Source organism: Patella vulgata, chromosome 5 (assembly GCF_932274485.2).
Source record: "Patella vulgata chromosome 5, xgPatVulg1.2, whole genome shotgun sequence".
Taxonomy (NCBI): Eukaryota; Metazoa; Mollusca; class Gastropoda; family Patellidae; genus Patella; species Patella vulgata.
The window spans coordinates 17,979,773-18,002,486 of NC_065883.2; the positions used below are offsets into that span (position 1 = coordinate 17,979,773).

The following is a 22,714-nucleotide window of genomic DNA, read 5'->3' on the forward strand; positions in this document are numbered from 1 at the left end:
CCTTGTCTACACCATATTCTGTAATACCATATCTATATTCCCTATTATTATGTGACCAATGAAGAGAACAGGAATTTGTATTCCTACAATCATGTGAACACAGGGCCATGGACGCATGGTTTTTCTTCAGACATGAAAGACATATCAATCTATTAAACCACAGATCATATTTCGTTGCCTTTTTATAGTTCAAAATTTCGCTCTACTTATCTTTACTACACTAGGATCTGGAATAGTGGTTATATAACCCGCGTTTAGCCAATGAAATGGTCTGTTGCGGTGCAGAGAACTGTGGGTATCCCACTAGAAACATCAACGATGATTTGTTAATCAAATGTCTGACATCATAAGGTCAAAAGTCACTTGTAGACCCCTGATGCAACATCCCACTACAAGAGGTCAGACCTTGATGTAGTGGAGGCCATCGAAAATATAAAAAAAATAAAGACTTATTACACTTTCACCACATATAAAGCTAGTGTTATCTAACATATCTAATAATTGATTTGAAAAAATTACAATTGATTTTCTGAGCTCATCCATGCCAAGATTCAAACCTAATTGCCAGAAAAAAGGTAACGCTCCCATTTTCTTTTACACAAGAACAAATTCAAATAGATAAAACAAACTACTTACCACAATAGATAAAATAGATGCATTAACATTATCATATATCTTTAAACAGTCACCAGTAAATAGATTACTTAATCTTACACACCTGAAATTAAATGATCAATTGAAGATTTAAACAAATTTTTCTATTGTTGCTTTCTCAAGTTATCTTAATCAAATAAATCATCTATATCAACAAATACAACTGGATAATAAAGACACAACTTACATGTCAGCTGAAGATGATATAATCTTATTATCATCAACAACCATAAATGAATTGACAGCTCCTTTATGTTGTATTGTATGACAACAGTTGTAGATTTTACGGCACCAAACTCGAACAGTGTTATCATATGATCCGGTCACTCTAGAAATAATAAACAAAAACAAAAAAATCAGATCAAACTAGAAGACTAAGTCTTCAAGGAAGGCTGAAAAGTTCTAAGCCTATCTGTGAAAGATCTGTACAAAGTCCAGTTCGAGGTGTACACACTTTTGCCAACGATGTTGCAAGGCCTGGATGCCGGTCAGGAAGAAATTTCTTCAGTCATCCTAAAAAAGTTGTTTACTGCTGACATGACGTCATCGTTGCTAGGAAAATGACAACAGGCTAGTTCCTCTTTTATTTTTGGAAACAGGTATCACCCATGGTTACAAATCTGGCCAAAATATTATCTATATCTGCTTCAAAATGGCGCAGACTGCCACAGGACGTCAGGAATCTGACACGTTTCTGTTCTGCAGTTAAGACCTTTGGCACCCATCTTGTAGAAACTTTTGTCATTCCTAATTTGTTGGCGAAAATGTGCTCAACCCTCTCATGAGAGATGCTCACCACACTGCATGGCAATATGTCAAGTGGTCAATTATCGATCAGCCATCACCATGTCATGCACTCGAGTAATATTTTATTGAATGTTTTTTGTTGATGGCTTTCTAGGACGTGGGTCATCGTCAAGGCTCTCTCTCTCTCTCTGTGCATGCCTAAATTCCACAGCCCACCTCCTTACCGTGGAAACGGAAGGGGCATCATCCCCTAAAGTGGAGACCATGTCGGCATGTATCTGTATTGAGGTTAGTCCTTTAAGTTACTTTAAGGTACTTGATGACTGTCCTATAGCCAGTTTTGTCCATTTCTAGTGATTTCAATGGGTAGGTTCACAAGATGGTCTGGTACAAAGACAATAATAACACTATAGTTGCAGTTCTTATGTCTATGATTTATTCAATGATTGTACTTGTTAGTGATAAATGTTTGTTTTAACTCAATTGATCTCTCCTTTTCAAGCTTAGAACTTTTCAGCTAGCCCTCATATAGCAAAAACTAAATCAAATTTGTGTACGTGGAAACACACAAAATGATTTCAAAGTAGCCAAAGACACATACTTTTACAATAATAGGTTAAAGTTTGTACAAAGTTTCATAAAGATATCTTGAGATATACTTCAGAAGGATGGATGGACTGATGATGCCAGCTATTTTATTATCCCACCCAAACTTTATTCTGCACAGGATAATTAACACCCTATTTAATAAGGATGCAGAGCACTTAAAGTCCAACAACAATATGAAGCATCATCATCTAACAATATGGCATTGATAAAGAAAATTTCAATTACTATTTTATGATTATTAATTTGTATTGTCTGAGACTGGAACTGGGTTTTAATGTCTCATCAACACAATACTTTGATCATGTTAAGACAAACATAGAGTAACTTTCATTTCCATGGTTATCGTTGCTATGCAAGGTAGGAGAATTTTACCTGGACAATGGCGTGTCAGGAGTTCTTTTAAGTGCACGATAATGTGTACACAGTCAATTGCACCTTGAATTTTTAGTAAGATCGATTGACTAGACACATTTTCTTTGTAAACCCTGCAGATGCCACCACTGGCAGGTAAAAGCTGGACTTGAAATTCTGTCTAAGATTAAGAGCTCAATACTTTGGATTAAGTAATGAATAGCCATGTTTAATGCCTTACATATAAGAATTAGTAAATTGTACACAGGAAATACCATCTTTATGACCAATCAATACTGATATTTTTGTATACTGGTACATATTCCATATCTATAATACATAAATTTACAAATAAATAATATTATTACTACATACTCCATATCTACAACACCTTTACAAATAAAGAATATATATATATTAATGTAATAGAAATCAAGCGGTTGCCATGCAAGATACGCACAGCATTTGCAAGAGATGGACAGAGAACAAGCTAAAAACGTGATTTTTCGTACAATCAGGGACCATAATCCAGGAAGTTACAGTCTGATATGCAACAAAATTGAAAGGAACTAAGATCTTTGGTATAAACATATATGTTAAGTTTCGTCAAAATCAGATAAAAATTGTGGATTGTAAGTGTAAAGTTTAAAGTGTCTACAAACAAATTTGATAGGATGTCCAGACATCCAAATGGACAGGGGTGACAGCAATATACATCACCATGAAATTGTGGACGTATAAAAAAGTGTGGGCATATGGGCATACCACCCCGAATGACACTACTTGGCACTTTTATTCTATTGCATTAAAAATGTTTTTTGTCAGGAATCAAGGTTCACAATCTTTTTGCTACACCACTGTATTCACAACCGACTGAACAATGTGAGCACTACTAGTGTATGTTTGAAAACTATTTCAATAACACCTTAAGTACTGCACATTCACTTGGGTCTTTTGGCGCTTGAATGCTATGAAATATAAAATAGCTTTATTTAACGGCCGGTTGCACCTTATTGCTGACAATCACATTTTTAAGTGATGATTATTTATAATAGTGATAAACAGATAAACTGGTAGTTATTATAAAAGTAGTCATTATTTTGTCTAATTATTTTGTTTAAGGAGATGAATTAATATAAGCCTTTGGCTTGTTTTTGAATCCTGACCATTGACAATATTTGTATCTATCAATCTTATTTGAATATTGTTTAAATCAATTATATTGTCTAAAGAGGAATTGCTGAATTTGATGACCTTGAGGCTTATTTTGAATCCTTACCTTTGACAATGATAAGGCCAGCTCAATTTTCCGTCCTAGGTCATGAGATGTAAACAGGGCTAGTGCTAATTCCAAACCTAACCCTAACTCTGAACCTAGCCCCAATGCTTACCCATAATCTCGCCAACAATCAAGTGATCTAACCTTATTTACATCTCTGCGACCTTAAAGGGGAATTGTCAAATTTGACGACCTTGAGATACATATTTCGCTGCTTACTTTCTGATACAGTAAAATAACAACTATATGCATATCATATAAATTTAGGTGTTATATAACGCCCTGACAGCTCACAATGTCAGCTGTTATGCAACTTCCTTTTGTTTGATAGAAATGTCAACTACCTAAAGTCTAGCTCATGACCTGTTGTATGTGATTCGACACCACACAGATTATAGGGTTTGGTAACTTGCAGACCAGGCACAAGAAACAGGGTGAAAATTTAATATGTGCAGGACAAAAAATCTTTACGACCAGTCTCCGATCTTCAACGGTGCCGAATACACACTAGTGACACGTAAGTCTCACGCATGGGTTTACTAAAATTTCCCCACAGACTGCCCACAGTTGCATGTACAGCGGATTATGAGCTAGGGTTTATATATAATCATTTTGTTTCGTCAGTTTTAAAAAATATTTAAAATGAAACTTGTCCAACTTACCACAACTGTACAATCCCATGAACCAGTAGCCAAGATGTCATCATTAAAACAAAGACAATGTATACCACCCTAACAACGGTAAAAACAAGTAAAGAGAGAGATTTATTAAAAATACAAGCTACTCTTCTGCTATAAAAAAAAATATTCTGTGTGAAAAATAACACTTATAAAGATATAAATCATCTTGAAATGACAAATTACGTAAATTTTAAAGCTGTTTATATAAATTTTTGGGCAACTCGGTCAGGTCAGCTGTTTTAAATTCATGATTAATTTTAGTTTAATTTTTGGAGAAAAATAAAAACAGATCAGTTAATTAAAGGGACTTTAGAACTTTGGAGATCTTTTGGAAAGGACGGTAAAAATAAAATTGCTGTGATTTGATCTACAGTTATATGAGGGTAGATGTGGGTATTCCAATTACTTACACTGGATGGAAAGTTTAAGACACATCTGCCAATTCCTCGCTGAGATAGAGATGTTTTAAGATTCTGCATGAGTCGTATGCATTATAGTCTATAGTGGTTTTCAAGAAGCTCATCAGATTTTTGTGTGTAATTCTTAACACTAAGTAGACCATGCAGTTAATGGATTCTTGATTACTAGCCTAAGCTTACTTTGCATTGCATAATGAAATTCATTACATTTAATTTTCTTGTAGAAAGTGCTAATGTCTCATTAAGGAGACTGAGATGGTTCATTCAATTCCTATAAAGATATGATAAACTGAAAATGTCCGAACACTGGACATCCTCTGCAAACAATATAAGTGTTAAAAAATTTGATTGGCCTCTTTTTAATTCAATTGAATCTCAGCCATTGATATTTTGGTTTTGCTTTCTTAAAGATACATAATGTAAAATTTAGATAAAGAGCTGGCCATTCTTGTTATAATAGTTCGAAAATGGATAATGCAAAATGAATATATTGAAAATTTCATTAAAATTACCCTATTGCGAGCAAAGATATTAGCCTTTGAAGGTTGTTCGATGCTAAGTCTGAACCTTTCTCATCTACTTAATATTGGAGATATCCGATGGCATCGAGAGTTGATTATGGTCTTGTCATGTTAACAAATGTCTAATTATCTAATTAGTAGTTTATATAACATTTCAGGCCTACAGGCAGATTTGGCTATTGCATAACGTATGTTTAATTAATGTTTTTTAACAAACAATTTGAGCATATTTGAGCATAGATTTAGCCAGAAAAAAATTAAATATTGTCTGAAGAATTCACATTACAATCAGTGGCCTTAAAGTAGCTAAGTCTCTAACTCAATATCATCCAAAATCTTCAACATTGAAAACACAAATTATTTGTCAATTTAAATCAACATTGATGCTGTGATCTTACCGGAAAAAGATGGGCTTCTGATATCCAATATTTAAGACAAAATAAAGATTTTACCATTGGTACACGAATCGTGTACCATAATGCGTTTTAGCCCCAGTTCTAGCAAGAGACTCGAGGAACGAGGCTAGACATATTGCACCAAACCAAACGGCGTATGTAGACTGGAATAACCAGGCGCTAGAAATTTGCATTCATAACTGATTTGAAATTAGAGTAAAAACGGAAACCATTGAATGTATATCAGTTTATATACATTCATATTACAGTATTATATGAGTTGCGACCCACTTGTGTCAATTTCTAGGTCCCAAATGTTAGCGATTTAGCTCCTTTAAGCCACCTGTATAAAGAACCAAATTTAGTGCTCAAATAAGTATAGCATCAAGAAGTTATGGTTACGCATATAACTGATCATGTGCCATCAAGAAAGAAAAACTGACCTTATGTCCATATAATTTATGTATACTGCGACCACTTCGGATATCCCAGATTCTAATGGTTCTATCTAATCCTGCAGTTACTAATCGTCTCTTGTCAAATTGCAGACACATAATTCCATTCATATGACCCTACAAATGATGTAATATAGTCAAGGTGATGTTAATGATTACATTTCTGATCTATGTATTAGAATATAGTATTATACAGTAATTAGAAAATAAATATTTAAAGATACTTTAACATGTACAAACTGTGTGATTTGATGATATATATTTGGACTAAAAACATATTCAAACTAATTTATCTATCACAAGATTGCTTCAAATCCCCCTCAAAACATTTTAACACAAGGAAATACTCCAAGCCATAAAAATCTCTTTTAAACAGCCATTGTTTGTCATTTTACTAAGCAGCCAATCTGAGGAAGGTCCATTTTCAGCTTATATTTGTCTTTAATGGCTGTCTATTTTGTCATTATTCGCAGAGTCTATTTGCTGTTGTACATTTTAGGTCTCTCACAACCGTTAGCCATTTGACCCATACATCAAGAGCTCCATGTTCATATACTAAAATTGTTGTACTGTTATTGGAAATAAATACCCTATAAATACTTTGGTAGGAATTCATCTTTAAGATTACACAATAAACCAAAGACAGAGGAAACATTATAAGAATATTGAAAGGACAATATGAATATATATACTCATTATCTGAGAAGCAACTTTCAAGGGTCATACTTTGTTAAGATTAAAATCGTCCAACCTAGAATAATGAATAAACAATTGAGAATGCATAGTAGAATGAAGGTATTCACAAGTGCACATTTACTTAAAATAGGTTAAAATATTCCTAGCATTAATTTCTGGACTATTCTTTTGACAAACATATATTATGTGGGCGTAATAAATTTAACACTGTCATTTTAATGTTCTTACAGCGGAAACGGTACACAATAAAATAAACATTTAATTGAATCCTAGTTTTTTCATCTTATATTTTAAACATATGAGGGACATTAATTTAATTGTCTAAAATCTTTGATAAAATTATATTCTAAATATAAATCATTTACATCAAAATGAAATGGGGCTTGTTGACATTTTACTTTTCACCAGGCAACCGGGCTAATTATAATGAAGATGAGCATATGCCATGCAGTGTGCTATAAGATAAATTTTGCCTGGAAAGGAACACTTGGGACTATACTTATTTCGATTTGTAACTTTCATGGGGATCTTTAATGTACTGGCAATGCTATATATGGGATCTCAGTTTGTTGTACCATCCGAAGGAAATGAAATGAAATGAAATGGGGTTTAATGTCCTACTGTTCTGCTCCTATACTGGGCTAATAAGACGGACATATGCCATACAGTGTGCTATGAGGGAAATTTTGCCCGGGCAGCGGCACTATCGCCTACTCTTATATCGAATTCCATCTCATCCGAAGGACTAGACAGCTGTCCTTGTCAGGCCCTCCGTTCTGCACCACTGACAAGGGGAAACCACGTCGGAAAATCCAGATGAACTTTCTCGGCCAATGCAGGGATCGAACACACAACCTCCAGGCTAGAGAGCCAGCGTCTTAACCACCTAGCCACCGTGGCTCCCACCATCAGAAGGACTAGATGCTTTTCCTGGTCAGGTCTTTCATCCTGTTTAATGGAGGGGGGGGGGGGGGGCATTCCTAGCTGTATGTAGACATGTTATTAGCATTTGATCCTATATGATCAATAAACAATCAGGCCTGCCAACTTTAATTCATTGATAGAAAGTTTAACCAACATAATATTCAATCAAAACAAGACAAAGACCAATCTGAAATTTTCAAAATATATAGGGGTATGTTGCTCTCTTTGTCAATAGGATTTTTCTCTTTAAAATTGTTTTCAAAGCACAGAAAGACATGATTAAGCTATGCCAACTACAACAACAACCAATGGAAATGAAATAATATGTTTTACCTGTAATTTGCGTACTCTAAGAACACTTTTAACACTTCCAGCATAGCTCTTCTTGTTTATATCTAGACTCTCATCTTCCTTTTCTCCTTTCTTCTTCCATTCAAGATTTCTAGATGCTTTAGTTTTACCCTTGAAAATGAACATTTCAGAAAATTTAATTTATAAAATATTTGGATTACTTCAGCTTAGCAAGGAACAGACATATTTGATACATCATCATCATCATCATCATTATCCATCATTGACTATTATCTCAGTATATAAATTAATTTTTAAATGTTTATAAAAAATCATAGATTTATTTTTCTTAATCCATGATGTTTTATACCTATTTCATGGCACATCAATTTTCAGGCTAACAAATCTATCAGTCCATTGGTCAGGGCTGGCAAAACTGTTTGAAACAGGGGTTACGGTGATGCATGACGAAGGGCCTGACAAGGACAGTTGTCTAGGAGTTCGGATGGGACGAGAAACCGAGGTCTGGTGTACACATTGCCGTTGCGTAAAAGATCCCTTGACAATTGGAATTTGATATAAGAGTAGGCCGAAGTGCCGCTGTCAGGGCAAAATTTCCCTCATAGCACACTGTATGGTGTATGGCCATCTTCATTAGCCCAGTTCGGATTGAAACAATTGCTTTTTAAGTACTCATGTACTGACAGGAATAGATATCTGCCATATATTCACATTTCCTTATTTCCATATATAATATATATTTTCTTCAAAATAGACTACTTGTGATTCAAAAAGGCATGCTTACCAATAAATCAACTGTCTGTACAAGGCGTGGCCTAATATCTAATGCCTTATCGTCGTCTTCTACAGGTTCTTCATTTCTTATTATACTTCTTTCATACTTTGAAGATCTATAATATAAACAACATCATCATTTATCTTTTAACAATATCTCATCCAACTGTTTGTTGATTTAAGTATATAAAAAAAACAACAACAAAAAGACTTGAGATATAAATAGCATTTATTATTTGTACATCAAAACAAAATATATACAATACATGTATTAATGGTACTGTACATCAATCAAGAATGATTGTTGATTAAAGAAGAATGAATGAATTAAATGTGATTTATTTCCTACTTTTGTGCACCAACCAGAGAGAGAGGGAGAGAGAGAGAGAGAGAAATGGGGTTTAACGTCCACTCGACACAAACTAGGTCATTTCGGGACTAACATATGGTTGAATTTTATTTCAATAATTCGCTTGCGCGTAGGGGTCTTTAGCAGTGGGAGGAAACCGGAGGACCCGGAGAAAACCCACGAGGTTGGACAGGCGACCCTACTCCTTGCCACGTACAACCGGGGATTCGAAACCACGCCAGTTGACTCAATGACAGACTTTATGGTAGAGCGCGCACGTGCTAACCATTCAGCCATCCGTCCCCCTGCACCAACCAGACTAATGAAGATAGTCTGGAAATTTCTGGACAGGAAATGTATTTCAACTGTTATGGGTTCTGTTTTCCATCACAACCAAAGGACTAGACACTGTTCCTTATCGGGCCCTCTTTCCTGCACCCCTGAAAAAGGGAATTTATGCTGGAAAATCCTGGGGAGCTTTCTCTGTCAACACTGGGATAGGGATAGAACTCTGAACCTCCTGGTTAGAGAGAGAGAGAGATAGAGGGGAAGAGATTAACATCCACATGACACAAACTGGGTCATTTCAGGACTAACATATGGTTCAATTTTATTTCAATAATTTGCTTGTGCGTAGGGGTCTAAAGCAGTGAGCTAGGACCTTTCTCACTGAGCCACTGTGGCTCCCATTTAAATTAAAATGCATTGTTGAAATAAAGAGAAGATAATCCAACCTGCCGAACCGAATGATATTGGTCAAGTAACCGAAAACACAGGTATTTATTTTGGCCATGTTTTTCTATGTTAAGGCTCTTTAAAATGTGATGTTTCACAATTACAAATAAAAACATACATAAATAGCTTAGTTTATATGGGTATACAAATTTCTGATTTATTAGTTATAAGGTTATTTTTAAAACTTATTAAATGTTAAGCATCTATGACTCACCTCTCTTCTTCTGTCGTATTTGTATTCTGGCGTTCAGTATCTATAGGTATGTCATGTAAACTAGTCCGTACAGTTCTTCTACGCGATCTTCGGGATGAGTTACACCAGTCAAAACTTTTATCTACAAAAACAAGACATATATTTAACTGTCCTTAAGAAGTTAGAGTAAGGGGACACTACTCTCTTTTTACATGTGGATACAAGCCACCATTAGTTTCCAAATTTTAATGTTAATTCTGTTCTCCTTGCCTGGCTCCAACTTTAGCCCAAATTTCCATTGGACTGAACACTTTCCACCACAGACAAAGCAACAACTGGCCATGTATTTGTTCCAAAGTTTGTACGAGGTTGAACAGTAAAATTCTGAGAAACTTGAAGTAGTAGGCCTATACTATAAATATGTAACTCAATGCAAACCCTCTTTTTCAATTCAATACCAAAATGTCAATAAAAATGTCCATGCAAAAAGAGAGAGAGAGAGAGAGAGAGAGAGAGAGAGAGAGAGTATTAATAGATGGAACTACATTCATCAGAATTTTTTGTATCTAACTTCATAAGTTTCTAAATTTAGCTTTTGTATAATTATCACTTTTTTCATAATACCAAGGTCATATACGTTATTCAGAAATATAAAACGAAAACATGAATATATTTTGATTAAAAATATAAATTTTTTCTGAAAATTTTGTCAAGGATTCAAGGCCACACCAAAAAATCAGAAAGACTAGAGAACCTAGTCATTAGAGCTGCAACGATTCAGTTCGGTGCACCGATAACCGACACTAGCCGTCTCGGTTCGATCCACAATCTACAACGTTCAAATTTCGATTCGGTTTAATTGCAAATTAAATTTCAAATAAAAACAACGTACACCTTACCATATGAAAAAAAATGAAAGACCTGTAGCAATTAAGTCCACTTAAAATTTAAAAAAAAAACTTTGTTTTTACGTAACTTTTAATTTACGTTAACAAAACACGAATGTCACTCGAAAACATAACTAAAACAGAGTAACCTCCCTTTAAAACAATTTCCGTATGCTGACGAAAGTTTATTTATTTAAAATTGGTGACGTACCGAATGTTCCTTTCGATAATAGTTATGTACATTCTAAACGATCTCATTAGCTGATAATTCCGGTCATTATCTTCGGATATTTTCGTGTTTAGCGATTATTACCCGGAGTCAAGTAAACACTGGAAGGTAAAATTATGGCAGACGACGTACTTTGTCGACCACCTGGTAATTTGAAATCTAAAGTTTGGGATCATTTTGGTGTAAGAAAAAACTCTAAAGATGTGGCAACTTGTAGAGTATGCTACACTGACATATCCCATAAAACAGGAAACACAACAAACCTGTCAAACCAATAAAAGTGTTCAAGAGAATTTTAGTCTTGTGTTTTTATTGTTTTTAATGAATTATATACAGGAAAAATTACTGGTTATTGTAGCTGATAATCGAATCGAAAATAATCGAATCGAATGGTTAAAATCGATAATCAAACCGAATCGAGGTAGTTGTGAATCGTTGCAGCCCTACTAGTCATAACTACTAACATTGCTCAGTAATAGCAGTAATTGAATTCCATAGAATTGTGACCTGTATATTAAACAATGAGAGAGAGAGAGAGAGAGAGAGAGAGAGAGAGAGAGAGAGAGAGTGTTTTAACATCCACTGGACACAAACTAGGTCATTTCGGGACTAACATATAGTTCAATTTTTTTCAATAATTTGCTTGCACGTAGGGGTCTTTAGCAGTGGGAGGAAACCGGAGACACCGGAGAAAACCCACATGGTTGGACAGGCAACCCAACTCCTTGTCAATTACAACCGGGAATCGAAACCACACCAATTGACTCAATGACAGACCTTACGATACAGTGCGCACGTGCTAACCATGTGACCATCCCCCCCCCCATACAATTAAATAATGAGACTAAGCAAATTGTTTTAATATGTCATTCATCTGTCTCTCTTTAGCATTGCAATGTTTGTTTTTCCAAGCTGGTATTGAGCATATTTTATTATCAAACTTTGTTTTGTGATGACGTATGATAGCTAATTGAACGTTGCATTTGCTAGTGCACAATGAAATGTGGACATGGCTTACCATTAGATATATTTAAAAAAAAAAACAACAGAAGTCGTGGTGTTCTTACTTGTATCATCTATGGGAGGTAAAATGGTGTACTCATTCATAAATGGTTCTAGATCTTCTTCTGACATGCTTTCATCACCACTGTCATCTTCATGTATTCTGATTCTTCCAAGTAGCTTAGTTAGCTCTTCTTGCCTGCGTATTCGAGATAATGTTCCTCTGCGAAGTTTTAATTCAGCTGGCAATAGGAAAACCAAAACAGAGAGGGTGTTATTCTATGTATATACAACTGGCGGTAGTTTTTACTTTGATGTCCATAGCAGTTATATCTCATAACAACCTGTCATGACATCATCATAGGTTGATATATTCGTTCATATCAACCGCTGATGATGTCATGACAGGTTGATATTTCATATCAACCGCTAATGATGTCATTTCAGGTCAATATATTCGGCTCATATCAACCGCTGATGATGTAGATGATCGAAATAATACAAAAAAACACGGAAATAAATTTTTATTCTTTTGACAATTAAAATTTGTTATGCTACAGTTTCTAACATTCAGGACCGAAATAGACGGCGTACTTATCAACATACATGTATTTAGATCGGTTATCCATGTCTAAGACATCTTTCAGAATTTTCTTTTCGTCCACATTGCGATTATTTCTCCACACACTACAAGAATTGAAAGTATTTATCGCCCAAGAGTTCCTTTGTAAAGTATTTTTGGGTACAGTCCACTTAAAACAGTCGGTCAAATCCTTCTCTGAACAAACCGAAAACCTTCAATCATGGTTCACTGTCAGAATTCTTGGAAAAGAATGCCTTTTGGTCCAAATTTTCTGCAGGCTTTGGATAGATCCTCGTCGATATTTGCATTCATATCTATTCCATCGTCAATATGTTGGCTAAAAAGGACTGATTATTTGCCTGACTTCGTATCATTATCAATTTTGTTTTTTCTTTCAATTCAATAGTCCAAAATGGCGACGTATAAACAAAAACATGCACGTAATTGCACGTGATTACTTCGGTAATTTTCGCTATTTGGCGGAAACTATCGAGCAATTATCCAATCGTTGTTGCCTTTTAATGGAAGAGCCCATTAAATTTAAGGGTGAAATGGCGTTGTATATGTCGGATATAAACCTACTCTCCCTCGGAGAGCCCAAGCGTTCTCTACCATATCAACCTCGGGTAGGTTAATATCCTATACTTAACATATACTAATAATTAATAGGGAGGAGGTGGGGGGCATACATTTGCATGCACCAAAGGACACAGTCAGTTATTTCATATATCCTTATTTCAGTAATCATGCAGGTCTATGTAGTAAAAGTGAGAAACAGTTGGAGAGAGCCCGAAAAAAAAAGTTAGACAGGAAAACCATTAATATTGTTTTAATCCAGGACATGTTTAGGACAGCTCTTATCAACTGGTCATTACAGTCTTGACAAGTTTGTTGTTTCTGGATTACTGTCTATGAAATATTTTTGGAGGATTTTTTTTCTTTTCTACAACAACCAGGGAATCTTCACTCTTCTTTGGTACTTTTGAATAATGAAAGAATGTATGATATATTGGTTACTTACTCATCATACTATGTCTACGTTTAACTGGCCTTGCTTCAACTGAAACAAATACAATTTATTTTTATACTCTCTCATTAGATACATGTAGGTGTGTAAATCATTTAAAAAAAAAACATCTTTCACTAAAGATATTCATAAATTTCATAAAGATATTCATAAATTTCATAAAGATTACAGATATATTACTTCAAATGTTAAATATGATATTATCACAATACAATGAACAACAACTAAACATACTTTTATGAAAATATTAAATATGATTAAAGATTACAGATATATCAATTCAAATATTAAATAATATGATATTATCATAATTCAATGAACAATGAATTATGTCAAATATTATTGTTTAAATAATATGATATTATCATAATTCAATGAAAAATGAATAATGTCAAATATTATTGTTTTTTCTAGCCATTATAATACATTTTTCACTGAAGAATGGCTACAGATACTAATTAATTAAAATGTCAAATATTTATAATATTTCTAGTCATTATAATAAATTTTGAAAATTAAAGTGGAATACTTGTAAATTACATCAGATATATGTAGTACCGGTACATGTAATGTATTCTTACCTTGTTCAACAGTGTGTATTATATCTTGCATGATATCTACTGAAATAAATAACAATATAACTAAATTATACAATATATTCTGAAAAAGAAAAAATATCATACAGTAACTAAATCTGATTAAAATATTTTGTTTGAATAATAAATAGCACCAGCAAGTAACTTGAGTTCCCATTTCGGTACCATTTGCCTAGGTAGAAATCCTGCAAGGCATTTTCTAAAACAGAACATTGTGACTTTCTGTGAGTGAGACGCTCTTATTTTTGTCAAACAATAATAATCATACAAAAGTCCACAGAGGCAATCTTTTCACGGTTTGTCAGATTAAAGTCCCAATGCGCCAGAAGGCCACTAATCACTTTCCTTAGTTAAATGTAACTAAGATAAGGGTTAAAGAGTGCTTTATATAATAATAATTTACACTTACCAATTGATAGAAACAGATAAGACATGTGTGAAATCCATTAAAAGTTAAAGCAGCATTAAGGAAGAATATTAAAAAATAGTTAATGTAAAGGGAATATGCTAAAAATTTCAATTAAATTACTTCACTTTGAACTGAAAAACACTCATTTGAATAACACTGTGGTCTCAATTGTCACTGTTAACGTTGTTACGATAATAAACAAAGTTTTGATCATCCATTTTTATGGTTAATCATCCACAGCAGTTGAACCGCAGATCGGATTCAAATCTGTTGACAATCGGACCTGTCAGATGGCATCGAGAGTTGATTATGGTTTTGGCATGTTAATAAATGTTTAATTAATAGTTTAGATAACATTTAAGGCCTAAAGAAAGACCTGCAACAGGCAGATGTAGCTCTTGCATAATGTATGTTTAATAGAGCTTTAGTTGGTGATAGGATTAAACAATTTTAATAATATTTAGACCAATATGCTTATTTTTATTATGTATGGTTTGATAGTCTATATTTGCCTTTTAGTCTGAAATAGTGAGGATTTGTACAGGTAATAAATATAATTCAAAGTCCGTGTCCAATGGATGTGTCACTGCGTGGGTAACGTACGCCTGTGTGTGACCGACAAAGCCTCAACTCATTTCCGACAGATTTGTATGATATTATTACCTAAGTTTCATGTACAATCAATATATACACAATAGTATTGCAGCCAAGTAATTAGTTACCTTTTGGAAGATTTGTTTGGTTTAACAGACTATCCTTCATTATAAGTACTAAATGATAGAGCTCTTGATAAGCTAGTTTCCAATCAACTAGCATACTCTTAGAGTTAGTTTCCAATACCAGATTAGGTATATTACGGATACCTTCCTCTTCTCCTAAAATAAACACATACAATAAAATAAAACAGTGTTCAGAATATAGTATCCATTAATTCAGATCATGTATTATTTGAACAGGGCAGCTGTTATTAGTATTCCATTCCTTCCTATGACCATAACTTCCACAGCGGATCCAATGTGGGTGTGAGTGTGCGTGTGTGTGTTGAAGGGCTGAATGGTTAGCGCGTGCACGTTGTATCATAAGGTCTGTCATTGAGTCAACTGCCGTGGGGTCGCCTGTCCAACCTCGTGGGTTTTCTCCCTGGGTCCTCTGGTTTCCTCCCACTGCCAAAGACCCCTATGCGCAAGCGAATTATTGAAATAAAAAAAAAATTGAACCATATGTTAATCCCGAAATTACCTAGTTTGTGTCAAGTGGATGTTATACCCCATTCCGCTCTCTCGTGTACGATGTGTACTACATATCTTAACTATCATTCTGTCTTCAATGGGTACTACTTATACTAATTTTCATAGTGTCTACTAGTACATGGACTAATTATCAAAATATCTTCAATGAATACGACATGTACTAATTATCTGTGTCTTAAACATGTACTTATTATGATATTATCTTCAACATATAATCCTTATCATAGTGTCATCAATATATATTATATGTAATAATTATTATACAGTGTCTTCAATATGTCCTTATTAATATTACCATAGTGTCTTCAAAATATACGAGCGTATTATATGCACTAATTACAATAGTGTCTTCAATATGTGTTACATTTATTATGTACTGATAACCATGATGTATGCACTAATTTCCACGGTGTCTTCAATATATATATATATCATAGTACTAATTACCATGGTGTCTTCAATATGTACTACTAATTTAAACATTGTATACTTCTTGTCCTTTCAATAATATTTGTTAAGCTTTATTTGACAATTGTTTCAATGTATTATTTGATGATATGGTAGAAATATTTAAACATTATGGACATAAATTATTGATCAGAAAAGATAATAAAAGGATAATGAAAGATATTCTATCGATTTGGGTAATAACTACATTGTACATTTGACATACCCATTTCTAGGCATTTGAACATCCAGAGGTCCTCTGATGTACATAGATATCTCCATCTTCTACAAACCTATATTTGATAAAAAAAAATCTCAAATAATGAATCAATACATAACAATTACATGAAAACACAGAATGCATAACTATATTGATAACACATTTGACTAGCTCTGGTTATATTAGAACTAATGAAACAGGGCTAACTGAGACAGGTATTCACCATACAGTGTGTTTTATGAGGGAATTTTGCCCTGACAGCGGCACTATAGCCTACTCTTACTGGTTTATCAAATTCCAAATAAGCTGTCTGAAACATTGGAATCACTACTTAATTATCATAAACTCAAGTTTTACAACTGTTTACCTTCGCAAGTGGTGTTGAGTAATTAATTAGTCTGTTAATTACTTAACAACACCTTTTGTGAAAATAAACACTCAGTATCTAATCTAGACAGACCATTTTGAACTACACAACAATAGTTTTTGATGACTTAACAAATTTTAACAATTTGTCAACAATGGTTTGAAATTAAACATTAAATACAGAATCTCCTGCTAAAACACTACATGATATCTGAGTTGTGGTATATATTAATAAATACATACAGACTATAACTCATATAGTATATAACAATAACATTCCTACCTGGGAGGTTCTACAAATATCACGAGGTGGTAAAAAGGAGAAAACATTCAATAATAATTTATCACATAATCTATTTATATCTTTCTCATCTTCTAATCTAAAAATAGAAATAACAACCAAGAATTTACCTATCGTTCAAGAAAAAAAACCTCTTTTTAATTAAAAAAACAACCATCCTGATTAACTGAAGTATTTCTAAGATAATCTGATAACTTTTTTTAAGAAACAATATTTTATTTCATTTGAAATTGGATTCAGGAACAGACTAGGCCTTTGTTGACCCCCTCTCCAGATATTAAGTATATATAACCTTACCTTTGGTGGATATGATCTAGAAAGTCACTCAATATCATTGGTGTAGAGATTTTCATTATGGCTTTTAATAACCCAATCTTCTCAAAGTCTTCCCAATCCTGCATCCACTATATAACACAGTATTAAAAGAAAGATTCAAAATTTATATCACTGAATTATATGAAATGTAATGGGCTTTAACGTCCTACTTTTCTGCTCCATCCAGGCTAATGAAGACGGACAGCGTGCTATGAGTAAAATTTTGCAAGGAAAGCAAATTACAGCGATTCTTTTACGTGCACACCAATGTGTACACAGACCTCAGGTTTTTGTCCCATCTGAACAACTATACACAGCCACCTTGGAAATTATGAAGTTGATTTGTCATGTGGTCATGACTCAATAACATCTAAATTCACTTACAAGAAATATACGTTTAAGATATATTGTATTAACAACATTTCATTGCACAAAAGTAATATCTTAAACTTATAAAATATTGAATTATTCAAACAACTTACCATCCATACATGACACAGCTGATCTTTAAAGTTATCGACAAGTTCTAGACGCTTAGCTTTCAGAAAATGTTTACCCTCCGAAGGGGTGACTGGCCAGAATTTAATATGCTTGTAGAACTTAGGCAAGGTAACTGGTAATTCATCTGTTGTTGTAATAGATAATGGTAGAGCCATATCGCTTATTTCTCTCTGTAATTTACCTATAAAATTAAAACATACATGAAGATCAGAATCTAGAACTTATGAAAAAATTTATTACACAATTCTAGGAATATTCTTAAATTTTTACACTAAATGAAATGAAATGTAAATTTTTGGTAAGCTTATATAATTTTTCGATCTTCATCTGGTTAGTACAGAAAAAAGTAAGACGTTAAAATGAAGTATCACAATTACTAGAGATGCGTAACAGTTATAAAAAATGCCTCTTCTGGAAGGTTTTGAGATTGCTACAAAAAAGCAAATTAAGTGATATGTTTATTGAATAAGAAGTATGATGAACATCTTAATTGTCTTAGATAAATAATACTCTCTAATAAAAAAAAATATTTAAATATGTCCTATTAGATTTAATTTCAAGTACAGTATTAGCTACTCTGGCTGAATGGCCACTATTTCAGGTATGGCACAAAACAAGTACCAGGTACAAAAATAATTTGTCAATTTTTTTTATGTCCGCATATTTCTCGTCAAAATTGACTTATTTCTATCTCATTAAATTGTGAAAGCTGGTCAGAAATGAACAACAATTGCCATTTTTAGTGGCTAACAAGTTTTGCTTTTCGATCAAGTACTTTTCAATTGCTTAAAATGGCTAGTATTGTAACATAAATCCCTATGACACACACCAATATAAAGGCTTGGAATAAAGAATTAAAAAAGTGTCTTATTTAGAAAAAGCTGGTAATATATTTGATGATACACGCAGGTAGGCACCCTTAAAAAAACAATTACGATACCTAATTTGTTGACTTTCTCTTTTTCAAAGAAATCCAAGGTATCCACAGGTGAAAAGCTGAAGCTTCCAGTTCTACCATTGTTAGAAGATGCATTCCCTTCAACTTCTGTTTTCTTGATTTTAGCTGAACTTGGATTATATTCTAAAGTCTGTCCCATAAACTCAAAGGAAAAAGACACTCCACTGTCTGTACCCACTCTCTGACTAGAACAAAGTCCATCTGCTGAAGGAACTGGACTAAACAATTGACTATCTGATTTTAAATTGGACTTAGCTATGGAAATGTCACAAACTGGAGATATGACACAGCTGTTCACTGACAGTGACACCTTATCTTTTTCTATTTTGCTAACATCAGCTTCTAAAGTTTTATTTTCATTTCCATAAGCTGAAGGATACAAACTTTTTAGAGACGATTGAACAATATTTGAACTTAGACTTTCGGCATAATTTTCTAAACTGAATTCTTTTTTCTGGTTTTCTTTTTCAAACGACTGCTTGCTCACTTTCTTTTTCTTTGAATCCAAGTCTTGTTGATTCTTATTTTCAAACAACTGCTTGCTCACTTTCTTTTTATTTGAATCTAAGTCTTGTTGATTCTGATTTTGATTATCTGCTTTTGAATTTTGAGCTATTTCTATTGACGATTTTAAATCTGGTTTCTTTTTAGTATTAACAGATTTCTTTTTCTTGAATGATGATTTCTTTGGTTTTTCTTTGGAAACTGAGACATCTGATTTAACATAAAGAGAAGGATAGATGCGTTTTGAAGCCGTAAAATAATCTCTGTGACGTACAGGTTCAAGTGATGTTGCCAAAATATCCAGTTGCCTAGCTGAACATCTAAAATATAGAAAACACACAAACAAATCATAAGAACACATTTTAAGAAAAGGAAATAAGGATTAACAACCCTGTGGGCTAATGAAGATGGACAGACAGGCATGTACTATAACGGAAATTTTGCACAGCTAGCTTGTATTTTGTTCTCTGTAATTATCTTCATTTCACAGTATCAAAACAGAATTTAAATCTCAAATTTATGACATGGATTTTCCTTAAGTTTCTAAGGCAAATGAAACAATTTTCAAGAACTGGTGGTCCTACAGAGTTTCAAACAATAATAAATAAAATAGATGTGCTGGGTTTCAATTAGGCAGTGGATGAAATGAAGATATGTTAAGTTTACATGAATCTGATCATTATTAGTACAGAAAAACATATTGATAATGAGACTTGTGTCTACAATAACTAGCAGAATCTGTAACAAAACTTTTAATTTTTTTCATCATTAATTGTTGTAATTAATTTAACTTTACATCCACAGTCAGTTCCAGACCCATGGTTTTAATAAGGCACTATTTTATTGTATCTACATTTTCTGAGAAACATGAAGATACATTTATAATACATACTTACAAGCCTATGTTAGAGTATCAAACTACAATTTGACGTTGTCATAAAATCTAATTAATACCATCTCTAGATTTGAATATCATTAATGGTACATATACATCTGTCCATAAAAGATATAAAGCGTAATTGTACTAGAATATGTACCTGTTCGATATCCCTGAAAGTGCTAATTTTTGTTGCCATGATTTCCATGTATCAAACCATTCACATATTTTATTGTAAATTTGTTGATTGTTTAACTGGGAGACATTCCGTTCACTCAATCTCTCTGTCTCTTGTACCACAGGTGGAAGGTGAGCCACACCTTCAAAATTACCATATCTCAATCCTTTAGCTGGCTGTAAAGAAAACTCCCTAGTACTCAGAATGGGTACAATAGTTGATGGCATTTTGAATCTGTAAATAAATATAAATAAATATCATAATCTCCACAATGAATGACAGGGGCTGTTTACAAATGATACATGGTACGCAAGTTTTTGGCACACTATATACTATATAATTGTAGTGACTTTTGCAAGGTGTTATTTTATGTTTTATTTTATCAATTGTTAAAATTACACTTTCTGTTAAAATTAATAGTCATACAGATAGTCATGGTCAGTTAATCGCTATTTAAAAAATAGTCCATTTGTTATTGAGGGCCTATACTTAAAAAGTATGATGTACCGGTGTTTGATAGCACATACATAACAGACTATGTGAATATAACAGTACCAGACTTCTTAGTTATAATTATATCACCTTTTTAGCAATGACACATTGACATGGTATTCACTGAGGCCTCTATTAAAGAAATTTAATGTCAATCATGATCATTACCAGTACTGAATAAATAATGTTTAGTGGTATGTATAGAAAGTGGTTATAAATTATACAGGAGTCATTTATTATGATTTATTAGCATGTGTGTAACTAGTTATAAAGTGGGCTAATCCTAATACCCATTTGAATACACAAACCTAACCAATGGTGATGTACATGAATGTATAGATATCATTCATTAGTCATGGTCTTAACACCTTTGTGACATCTACTTAATGACTACTGACTGATTACAAATAGTTGTAACTGCTTATTTAACATTATGTACATCAAATGAATGTAAAAGTGATTGTTATATATCAGCCTTATATTTCATTATACGTTTTTATCTTTCGCACATTGTACTTTTAAATCAACCCCATTTTTTATTACACACCACCAGGGCCTGATATTGATTAAGCTTCTATGGGACCCCAGTCTGGCTGAAAATATCACTGGGGCCCTTGCATAGCAGTTAAAAGGGGGTGTATTCCGATCATTGTCCGTCACACTCACACACTGTCAGTATGGAAGACAGATTTATTTGGCACATAATGTGACATGTTTAAATTTATGGTACACATATTTTTGTAAAACTAATTTGGGGGCCCAGTCCTCTTTCCTACAGACAGGGTAATGATATGGGGCTTTTATTAGAATAACCTAGCACTATTGATAGTCAGCAGGAAACAGTACTGCAGTGGCACCTTTTTGTTGTTTGTCAATTTTCCTAATGCCAAGAGAACTATTTCTATGACGCGTCTTATCAATGACGTCACATATTTTCTACGTCAATGAAAATAATTCTCACACCTCTTTGTTCTTTTTTTAAAAACAAAATTAATGTATAAAATTTAGATCTAGAATCTAAATAAAAATCACTTTTGAAAAACTAAATTATTTAACATTTTTTGTATCACTTGAGAAAATTAATTATGAAGGTTTTATATTTGACAATAATCAGCTTCGCTCTAGGCCTACTCAGGCAATGCCTGTTACATATTAAGTAGACGTGCAGAGAAGTTTAATTTTGTAAAATAAATTTTCATGGCTAGACACAATTAAGCTAACCTGGAATTGCAATACCATATTGCAAGTTCTTCTTATTACATCCGCTTCTACTTAGACTTTTATTCTTGCTTTAAGTTTAACTTGTGAGTGAGGGTTCATTTGTTTACTTCCGTTCAAGGCGCCATCTTTGATCTCTAAGCTAACAGTATGATGGGAAATCAAGTTCATTAATCAAAACAACAGGTACTAATTGGCTGATAACGATTGATCAATCAATGATTAAACTATTAACAGTATAATTGATGACGAATCAAAATT

The 22,714-nt window shown here is 33.4% G+C and overlaps 1 protein-coding gene across 1 annotated transcript in view; it reads right to left on the reverse strand.

The window, feature by feature from the left end:
• Window positions 1–22,575, reverse strand: part of LOC126820970 (uncharacterized) — a 57,870-nt gene extending 35,295 nt beyond the window's left edge. Inside the window, exons 1-19 of the mRNA XM_050549198.2 lie at window positions 22,457–22,575; window positions 20,726–20,977; window positions 19,167–20,008; window positions 18,208–18,407; window positions 17,708–17,814; window positions 17,393–17,489; window positions 16,750–16,816; window positions 15,549–15,701; window positions 14,403–14,441; window positions 13,816–13,854; window positions 12,277–12,453; window positions 10,115–10,235; window positions 8,827–8,932; window positions 8,064–8,192; window positions 6,099–6,227; window positions 4,303–4,371; window positions 2,603–2,691; window positions 842–982; window positions 637–718 (exon numbers count right to left, since the gene is read on the reverse strand). Coding sequence (XP_050405155.1) covers window positions 637–718; window positions 842–982; window positions 2,603–2,691; window positions 4,303–4,371; window positions 6,099–6,227; window positions 8,064–8,192; window positions 8,827–8,932; window positions 10,115–10,235; window positions 12,277–12,453; window positions 13,816–13,854; window positions 14,403–14,441; window positions 15,549–15,701; window positions 16,750–16,816; window positions 17,393–17,489; window positions 17,708–17,814; window positions 18,208–18,407; window positions 19,167–20,008; window positions 20,726–20,970 — 2,832 coding nt within the window. The 5' untranslated portion in view covers window positions 20,971–20,977; window positions 22,457–22,575. The remainder of the gene's footprint in view (window positions 1–636; window positions 719–841; window positions 983–2,602; window positions 2,692–4,302; window positions 4,372–6,098; window positions 6,228–8,063; window positions 8,193–8,826; window positions 8,933–10,114; window positions 10,236–12,276; window positions 12,454–13,815; window positions 13,855–14,402; window positions 14,442–15,548; window positions 15,702–16,749; window positions 16,817–17,392; window positions 17,490–17,707; window positions 17,815–18,207; window positions 18,408–19,166; window positions 20,009–20,725; window positions 20,978–22,456) is intronic.
• Between the last annotated feature and the right edge of the window lie 139 nt (window positions 22,576–22,714).